Source organism: Symphalangus syndactylus, chromosome 23 (genome assembly GCF_028878055.3).
Source record: "Symphalangus syndactylus isolate Jambi chromosome 23, NHGRI_mSymSyn1-v2.1_pri, whole genome shotgun sequence".
Taxonomy (NCBI): domain Eukaryota; kingdom Metazoa; phylum Chordata; class Mammalia; order Primates; family Hylobatidae; genus Symphalangus; species Symphalangus syndactylus.
The window spans coordinates 38,804,280-38,814,553 of NC_072445.2; the positions used below are offsets into that span (position 1 = coordinate 38,804,280).

At 45.0% G+C, this 10,274-nt stretch overlaps 1 protein-coding gene across 1 annotated transcript; it reads left to right on the top strand.

Moving 5' to 3' along the window:
• The first annotated feature begins 1,044 nt into the window (after nucleotides 1-1,044).
• Nucleotides 1,045-8,326, top strand: LOC129473399 (HLA class II histocompatibility antigen, DM beta chain). Its single transcript, XM_055263860.2, has 6 exons — nucleotides 1,045-1,896; nucleotides 3,684-3,965; nucleotides 5,193-5,477; nucleotides 6,996-7,112; nucleotides 7,282-7,317; nucleotides 7,672-8,326. Exons 1-6 carry the CDS (start codon nucleotides 1,842-1,844, stop codon nucleotides 7,686-7,688), a joined length of 792 nt encoding a protein of 263 aa, XP_055119835.2. The 5' UTR covers nucleotides 1,045-1,841; the 3' UTR covers nucleotides 7,689-8,326.
• The last annotated feature ends 1,948 nt before the right edge of the window (nucleotides 8,327-10,274 follow it).

Sequence of the window (10,274 nt, forward strand, 5' to 3'; positions counted from 1 at the left end):
TCATAATGAGATACCATCTCACACGAGTCAGAATGGCTATTACTAAAAAGTCAAAAAATAACAAATGTTGGAGAGGTTGCAGAGAAAATGGAAGGCTTATACACTGCTGGTGGGAACATAAATTAGTTCAGCCATTGAGGAAAGCAGTTTGGCAATTTCTCAGGAAACTTAAAACAGAGCTACCATTCGTCCCAGCAATCCCATTATTAGGCATATACCCAAAGGAGTATAAATTGTTCTACCATAAAGACACATGCACATAAATGTTCATTGCAGCAGTATTCATAATAGCAAAGACATGGAATCAGCCCAAATGCCCACCAACAGTAGACTATATAAAGAAAATGTGGTACATATACACCATGGAATACTACACAGACAAAAAAGGACGAGATCACGTCTTTTGCAGCATCATGGATGGATCTGGGGGCTGTTATCCTAGGCAAACTAACACAGGAGCAGAAAACGAAATACTGCATGTTCTCACTTTTATAAGAGTGAGTATACATGGACACAAAAAAGGGAATAATAGACACTGGGCCCTACTTGAGGGTGGAGGATGGGAGGAGGGAGAGGATCAAAACACTACCTATCGGATACCATACTTATTACCTGGGTGATGAAATAAATTTGTATGCCAAATCCCCATGACACACAATTTACCTATATAACAAACCTGCACTTGTACCCTTGAACCTAAAACAAAGGTTAAAATAATTAAAAATAAATAAAAAATAAAATCTTACTTGGTATTCTCAAAAAATAAAAAACAAAATCCGTCTTTTCAGGGGAAGAAAAGTAGGAAAGCTTTATCTCATTTTCCTAGTGGCTTCATAATGCAGGGACCTGCCCCCAGGGAACAGGGTATAGTAGGGGAAACACACAAGGGTGTTTAGAGTTTGGGGGAAGGCAGGTGAGCTCTGGGCACTGACCCGTCACCAGCTATTTTTCAAGGAGTCTAAGGGGTGTTAACCTGCGGTCTACCCCGTGAGATTGCTCAGAGTGTAGGAGGGTATGGTTTACTGGCTCCGGAAAGCAGCTATTATAACTGAGGAGGAGATGAAGCTTGACTGGCTAGAACAGAAGCAACAATGGAGGCCCATGGAGGGATTTTCCAGGCCCCTATTCCTGATCTCTAAGGTCGCGCTGCTTCCCTTATTCTGCAGTCTTGCTTTGAGACCAGACAATTCTGTACTCTGTCTGTGCCTCCTTCCTTCTCAGCAGCCCTGCCTCTGCCACCTTCCCCAGAAGGGATGTGGGTTCTCTCATCTCAGGACAGACAAAGGTTTTTGTAATTATCTTCTTGGGTAACCTCCCTGTAAGGAATAGGAGAGGTTATCTGGTCCTGGTCTTTTGGGAGAGCATTGAGAGGAAAAAGCTAAACCAGTGCGCAGCCCAGGCTGCATACATCCTGGGAATATTGCGATTATTCTCTCCAGTAATCTGGGGAAATCTACTGGTTGTTCTGCAGAAAAAGAATTAAGAGAGACCAGGAGACCTGTTGTCTAAGCCTAAGGCAGGATGAGGTTTACCTAGTAACTGATGATGCTAGGCTGAGGCACTCAGTGATTTGTCTCTACATCCGTCCCCGCCTACCTAGCCAATCTGTCTGTTTGGGACACTGGACTCCCGTGAGCTGGAAGGAACAGGTTTAATATCTAGGGGCTGGGTATCCCCAAATCACTCATTTGGGGGGTCAAGGGACCCGGGCAATATAGTATTCTGCTCAGTGTCTGGAGACCATCTACCCAGGCTGGGGCTTCTGGGACAGGTGAGGACCCACGGACCCTGGAAGAGCTGGTCCAAGGGACTGAACTCCCGGCATCTCTACAGAGCAGAGCATGATCACATTCCTGCCGCTGCTGCTGGGGCTCAGCCTGGGCTGCACAGGAGCAGGTAAGGACACTTCTTCCGGGGACTCTCCTTTCCCCTGCTCCTGTTTCAGGGTAAGGGTGTTCCGTTTTGTAATTGCATTTGACACCCCAGATAGTTTGTCTCCCTGGTATATATTCCTATAGCACTTCGTACTTTACCTTTGTAGCAATTTTAGTGTAATTAATCTGTATAATTATCTGTGCAGTGTATATTCCCTGCTGGAATATAGGTAAGGACAATGTTCATCTTATTTATTGCTGCATCTCCAGCTCCTAGCACAGTGCCTGCATGCAGCAAGTGCTTCATAAATATGTGCAAAGTGAATATTTAATATTTCCAGCATAGTACAAGGCTGACTCCTTCTCTTGACCCTTTTTCTCTCTCAATAATTTGCCATACTGAAGGTCTCTGTTCTGGGAAAATTGTCGTGTTTAAACATGCAAATAATCTCGGGGGGCCACTCCTATCCCTGTGCTTAGTCTTGCATAAAGAGGAGACTGGATCTAAAAACTTATCTACTACTTCTACTGACTCCCTCAAATCAGACTTTCAGAAACTTCAATGTATGAGCTTGGTCAGTAGATGTTCCCTGAGCAGGAAATCTGTGCCAGACTAGCTGGATGTCACCAAGGCTTAGGTTCTCAGCTGAATATAGGAAAAATCAACTTTTTTCTTCTATATGCTCACACTCAACACTTCTTTGACCAATTGTGTGGGTTTTTTTTTTTTACTCATACCAACCAATTCTCCTATATTAGCTGGATATCCTATAATTCAATTCCATTGTGACATTAACTGGAGTTAACATAGACCCCAAAGGTTAAAGACTCAGTCCCATAAGACCGCCTCCATTTCAGACACCAATCACAAGTAGGTTCCTGAGTTACCCACATCTTCTGTTCAACTTGCCTACAAATCAGAAGTTCCCATGACCCCCTCCTTGGGGTTGATAATTTGCTAAACTGGCTAATGGAACTCAGGAAAAGTTTACTTATTATTGCAGATTTTTTACAAAGGATATTTTATTTTAATTGATAATTATACATATTCATGGGGCGGATAATGACGTTTTAGTACATGTAATGTACAGTGATCAGATCAGAGTAATTAGCATATCCATCATCTCATTTATCATTTCTTTGTGTTGGAAACATTCAATATCCTTCTTCTAGCGATTTGAAATGATACAATGTATTATTGTTAATGATAGTCAGCCCACAGTGGTATAGAACACTAGATCGTAATTTTGCATCCTTTAACAAAAGATATTTTAAAGAATACAAATGAACATCCAGATGAAGAGATACCAGGTCTGGAAGGGTCCCAATCACAGGAGCTCTGTCCCCACAGGATTGGGGTACTTCACCTCCTGGCACGTGGATGTGTTTACCAACTGAGAAGGTCTCTGAACTCCATGGTTCCAGGATTTTTATGGAGGCTTCATCACATAGGCATGACTGATTATTAACTCAATCTCCAGCCCCTTCCCCTTCAGGGAAGATAGGGGATGGGACTAAAAGTTCCAGGCTTCTAATCATGGCTTGGTCTTTCTGGTGACCAGCCTCTCCTCCAGGAGCCCACCAAGAGTACCTCATTAGAACAAAAGACACTCCTGTTATTTAGGAAATTCTAAGCGATTAGGCATTCTATGTCAGGAGCCAGGATCAAAGACAAAGCTCTATGCAGAGCTCCTAAATATATGTCTGTATGTTATATATATTTATTAATTGAGTGTATTTATTATTTATTCATTTATTGTCAGGACAGTAGAAGACATTGACCTGTTCTCCCTTCCCTGGCCCCTCCAGGTGGCTTCGTGGCCCATGTGGAAAGCACCTGTCTGTTGGATGATGCTGGGACTCCAAAGGATTTCACATACTGCGTCTCCTTCAACAAAGATCTGCTGACCTGCTGGGATCCAGAGGAGAATAAGATGGCCCCTTGCGAATTTGGGGTGCTGAATGGCTTGGCAAATGGCCTCTCAAATTACCTCAACCAACAAGACACCCTGATGCAGCGCTTGCGCAATGGGCTTCAGAATTGTGCCACACACACCCAGCCCTTCTGGGGATCACTGACCAACAGGACACGTGAGGAGAGAGGGGTGCAGAGGGGCTACCAGGAAGTACAGTTAGGAGGGCAGGCCAAGGAGGATCCCACAGTGGCCCAGGGGTTTGAGATTTGAGCAGCAAATAAGAGAAAATGATGTGTGGATCTGAAATGTAGAAAGAGGGAGGATTGGACCTCAAGGGGAACAAGGTGGCTGACGTGAGTGGAACAGCAGTAAAGAAGGGGAGGTGAGGCTTGAACCGCGAGGAGCCATGCGGGGAGCTTATGCAGAGGCTGGGGCATCTCAGGATGCATAACCAAGATGTTCTTGCCTTCTTATCCCAGATTTTAATGTTCTAGATCTGATGTGGGCCCAGGCATGGGAATATTTGGAATCCTAGGGGATTCTGACACATGCTTTTTCTCACCCTTAAACTCTTACATTGACAATGGCTTGAAATTTGTAAAAGTAATCTTGAAGATCTCCTCAGTACAGAATAGTGTGTCTCAAGGGTGGTTTCTGAACCACCTTTCTCAGAATTGCCTGGAGGAGGTGCTTGTTAAATATGCAAGCCCCTTAGTACCACTCCAGATCTGTTGAAAGAAAGTATCTGGGGATACAGGCTGGGAAATCTGCATTTCAACATAATTTCTTGGATTTTTATTTAAGATTGTGTTTGAAAAATGTCAAGATAGAGGCAAGCAAGAGGATCACCTAGGAGAGTAAATTAGTAAAATATGGCAGTATTAGCAATCTCATTAATTTGACTACATTCATTCCAAATTTAAGAGTGAGTCCTAAGTTAGGTTTGTTTCCTTAAACTATGTGAGGAGAAAAGGCTTTAACTAGCAAATTAATGTACTAAACAAGATTTGGAGAAAAATTCCTTTTCCACCTTAAAAAAACCCAATGTACAACTCTGGATTACTCTTAGCTTACTCATTTCAAATACTTTCCAGTTTACATACTTGAAATAAATACAACAACTTCTAGAACAGCTTGCAGTTCAGATCTGGCTTTTACTAATTGTAATCAAACATAATTCTGGAGGAGGAAAGAAAGAAAGGGGCAATGAAGGAATGGGAAAGAAGAAAGAGTAATGCAGGAATACATTCTAATGGATCCCTTTCAAGGGGCAGCATGGCAGGGGGCTGGGGTGGAAAGTGGGTTGCAAAATCTACAAAGAGTTGTGATAGGAAAGAAACTAGGTTGAGGAAGAAGCCAGAATGTCACCCTCCTTCCTAAATATGTTTTTTCTCCTATGCAGGGCCACCATCTGTGCAAGTAGCCAAAACCACTCCTTTTAACACGAGGGAGCCTGTGATGCTGGCCTGCTATGTGTGGGGCTTCTATCCAGCAGATGTGACCATCACATGGAGGAAGAACGGGAAGCTTGTCAGCCCTCACAGCAGTGCCCACAAGACTGCCCAGCCCAATGGAGACTGGACATACCAGACCCTCTCACATTTAGCCTTAACCCCCTCTTACGGGGACACTTACACCTGTGTGGTGGAGCACACTGGGGATCCTGAGCCCATCCTTCGGGACTGGAGTAAGTGTATGGCAGATGGATGGAATTAGGGTCAAAGCAGAGAAAATGAGATGTGGATCGATATATGGTACATGGTAGACAGCGAGGTGCTGAAAATGGGGACAGAGTCTGGAGGAACTTATGGGGGGCTTAGGACCAGAATGGGGAAATGGGATAAAGAAATGGAAATATTTAGGTTGGTGCAAAAGTAATTGCAGTTTTTGCCATTACTTTCAGTGGCAAAAACCGCAACTACTTTTGCACCAATTTAATATTTAGTCTGTGCTATTGTTGCTCTGGTGGTGTGGTTGACGTTGCTGCGTCTATGTTTGAGGGTGGGAGGGGAGCGTGCTTGCTTTGAAATGAGGATGTAAATTTGGCAATCATATTTTCAGAACCCCAAATTGTAATACACTATTCTAGCCTCCTTAGATTTCAACTACTGTGCTGCCAGAAGCAGATGGGAGCTGAAGGAATGATGAAGGTTGAAGAAGGGGGGCTTTTCTCGGTGTGGAGCAGTACTGCATTTGGCCTGCTCTACCACGCATACGGGAGTAGTAAAGCCACAGCTGGCAGACCATTTGGCATGCATGCTCAGGGGCTAGTGGATAAAGAATTAATTACAGTTCAAACACTGTTTGAACTCGGTGTCGGGAGTAGTTAAAGGTATCATGAGAAGTTGCACACAGCTTTGGGGATTCTTGGAAAAGAAAGAGGAAGAAATGAGGAAGAGGAAGTGTGTCTACAAAGGGCCAGAGAACAGGATCTCAGATCAGCTGCTGTAACCAGGTTTCCCCTTGTGGGAAGTGTTGTTTCTTGCTGAGCAGTTGGGAAGGGAATGGAGAACAGAGAAGAGAGTGGAAATCACATGCTCACTTGAACTTTCCTGGGGAACATCTCCTCACAGCGTGCACAAGAACCTCCCTTTGGTAATGGAGTGTTCATTTTATCATGGGAAAAGAATCTGAGTGGGACATGATTCAGAACAGGACCAGCCCAAGGAAGTGCAGGGGCTGTGGAGTGGGATGGAGACAAGCTCTGAAAGGACACATGGGACATCCAGATGTAGAAGGCACACAAGTAGTAGGATAACTCACAGGATGGATCCACTGGAGGTTAAGACATGTGGTAAGACAGTGTAATAGGAAGCTGCTCAGTTGGAGAAAGTAAGGAAGCAAACATTGTCACCATGGGGGCAATGGAGAGGACAGTGAGGAGCCCTTTATCCTGATAAGGGTGCCTTTGGGGTAAAGGAAGGAAAGAGGATGCCTTGAGAGGCCCCACTGTATTGAGAGGACTTGGAAGCCAGGATGCTAATTCTGGGGAGATGGGTTCCCCAGGCTTACTCTAGGAGTAGAGGTCCATGGGACTAGGGTTTGATTTGAGAAAGATCATTTTCTTGGGAGTGGGTGGTGTGAGCTAGACCCTTGGAGCTGGGATAAAGGACCTTTTAACCCACTGAGAGGTGGCTGCAATAAATGGAATTGCCCTGGGGGTGAGCAACAGAAATTGGTTCAAGTAAGTTTCTATTTTTTGCAGCACCTGGGCTGTCCCCCATGCAGACCCTGAAGGTTTCTGTGTCTGCAGTGACTCTGGGCCTGGGCCTCATCATCTTCTCTCTTGGTTTGATCAGCTGGCGGAGAGCTGGCTCCTCTAGTGAGTGACTCCCTGAACTCCCATCCCCACTCTTGGTCCCACTCTCGGTCCCACTCTCTGCTTACTTTCTGTTTGTGATTGACTCTCTCCTTCCTACCACATTTGCTATGAATACTGCTAGATACTTTCATCCACAAAGACTGGTATAATCAAGTATCTTCTCTCTTAGGTTACACTCCTCTTCCTGGGTCCAATTATCCAGAAGGTAACATCTCTGTTGATCTATTTCCTTACTTGTCCTTTGGTAGGGGTGTGGGTTAGAGGGGTCAGTGTTGGGTTCAACTAATTTTGATTATTATATGGGTGAGCTTCCATGAGGATCTAGCCAAGGGCATGATTTAATATGCCATTACTAGGATTAAGAGCCGGAAGGAGCATCCTCCTCTTCTACCAAGTGGGATGTCTGTGGAGAGGAGGCTGAAGGTGTTTCCTTTGTATTAGATGTTGGTGCCCTGGAGTTTTCAATATCACTGTATTAAGGCATGGTATGGTTACAGTGACAAACGATGGGGGCAAGTTGGGTTGAAGCCTCACTATCTCCCTTTTATTTATTCTGTAGGACGGCACATTTCCTAGCGGCAGAATCCTACAACTTCCACTCCAAGTGAGAAGGAGATTCAAACTAAATGATGCTACCATGCCTCTCCAACATCTTCAACCCCCTGACATTATCTTGGATCCTGTGGTTTCTCCATCCAATTCTTTGAATTTCCGGCTGGGCGCGGTGGCTCACGCTTGTAATCCCAGCATTTTGGGAGGCCGAGGCGGGTGGATCACGAGGTCAGGAGATCGAGACCAGGTGAAACCCCGTCTCTACTAAAAATACAAAAAATTAGCTGGGCGTGGTGGCGGGCGCCTGTGGTCCCAGCTACTCGGAGAGGCTGAGGCAGGAGAATGGCGTGAACCCGGGAGGCGGAGCTTGCAGTGAGCCGAGATTGCGCCACTGCACTCCAGCCTGGGCGACAGAGCGAGACTCCGTCTCAAAAAAATAAAAAAAAAAAAAGAATTTCCCAGTCTCCCCTATGTAAAACTTAGCAGCTTGGGGGACCTCATTCCTGGGACTATGCTGTAACCAAATTATTGTCCAAGACTATATTTCTGGGATGAATATAATCTGAGGAAGGGAGTTAAAGACCCTCCTGGGGCCCTCAGTGTGCCATAGAGGACAGCAACTGGTGATTGTTTCAGAGAAATAAACTTTGGTGGAAATGCTGTTTTTCCATGTCTTCTTCCTGGGGCCCTGGGGAAGGAATATGGGCAAAGCAGGGACTGAGGTTAATTCTCTTCTACTTGAGTGGGGGAGAAAGCAGTGCCTTCTTCCATTTTCCCACTTAGACGTGATAGAATTTGGGGCCGTTTTCTGATTTATAATTCATAAGGAGAAATTCAACTGTGGTGGGTTGGAGTCACAGAGTATGGGCAAGGAAGGGAATTAACAGCTTACTCACCTCACACAGGATCTTATGAGGATTAAATGAGTTCATACTTGTAAATGGCTAAGAACACTGCCAGGCACATAGCCAACCTGCAACAGTGACGTTAGCTATTTTCGATTAGTCAACTTTCTGGCCAGGCATTGTACCAGGTGCTTTGATCCTCATCACAACCGTAAGGCAGACCCCTCATAGCCCTCAGGATTCAGGGGACAGAGCTTAACTCCAGATTGAGTTCTAGACAGTTATTTCTTCCATACCCTGAATCACTCAAGAAGGGAACATAGCTTGAGTGATTATTATGTCTTAGGCACTGGTCTCAGGCCTTTATATTTGTAGCTCATTCTCTTCTTACAATAACCCTACAAGGGACAGATTGTTTCCCTCTATGTTACGGACAAAGGATGTGAGGCTCAGAGACATTTAAGTGACTTGTCCAAGGTCAAAGAACAGATTTCTGTAGGATGTTTGTCTACCTGAGCTGAAAGTAGCAGCTTACTTTATTCTGAAGACCCTCATGCTGGTGAGCACACATCTCTTCAGAGCCATCGTTCCATTCCCTTCTACCCCAAGACCAAGGAGAACCCTTTGGGGGAATGGACTCCACCCTAAGGAAGAGAGGACGCTGGCTGGTGATTTGTTGTCCCATGAAGGGCGACACCTGCTGGACACAGAAAGCTAGGGTGTGGAATTGTTTTTGGAATTAGAGCTAGATACTAGAATGTAGGTAAGAAAAAGAAACCAAGAAATGAGTTGATTTGGAATACCTCCATAGTTTCTTCAGAAGGATCCTTGGAATTAAAGCATCTCTTCTGGAAGGGGTTAACAGAAGAAGTCAGTGGAAGGAAGTTAATCTCTCTATTTTACCATTTTTATGTTTCATTTTCATTTTTTTCTATTCACTGTTTTTGTTTTTATTTTTGTTTGACAAAGCAAATTTCTTTTTTTTTTTTTTTTTTTCCTTTTTTGAGACGGAGTCTCGCTCTGTCACCCAGGCTGGAGTGCAGTGACGCAATCTCGGCTCACTGCAAGCTCCGCCTCCCGGGTTCACGCCATTCTCCTGCCTCAGCCTCTCCGAGTAGCTGGGACTACAGGCGCCCCCCACCACGCCCGGCTAATTTTGTATTTTTAGTAGAGACGGGGTTTCACCGTGGTCTCGATCTCCTGACCTCGTGATCCACCCGCCTCGGCCTCCCAAAGTGCTGGGATTACAAGCGTGAGCCACCGCGCCCGGCCAGCAAATTTCTTTTGAAATTCTAGCTTAGTCTAGGAATGGGGGGCTTTGGGCCTTGTCTATATCTGGGCAGTTTTATTTATTATTTTTATTTTATTTATTTATTTATTTTTGAGACAGAGTTTTGCTCTTGTTGCCCAGGCTGGAGTGCAATGGCGTGATCTCGGTTTATTGCAACTTCTGCCTCCCGTGTTCAAGCGATTCTCCTGCCTCAGCCTCCCAAGTAGCTGAGATTACAGGCATGCGCCACCATGCCTGGCTAATTTTGTATTTTCTTAGTAGGGATGGGGTTTCACCATGTTGGTCAGGCTGGTCTCGATCTCCTGATCTCAAGTGATCCACCTGCCTCAGCCTCCCAAAGTGCTGGGATTACAGGTGTGAGCCACTGCACTAGGCCTATCTGGACAGTTTTAAAGGAGAAGCTGCAGATCTGAAGGGTCTAGTTCTAGTCACAGCAGTGGAAATCAAAGTGACAGGATCCCAGAGAAAGGAAGT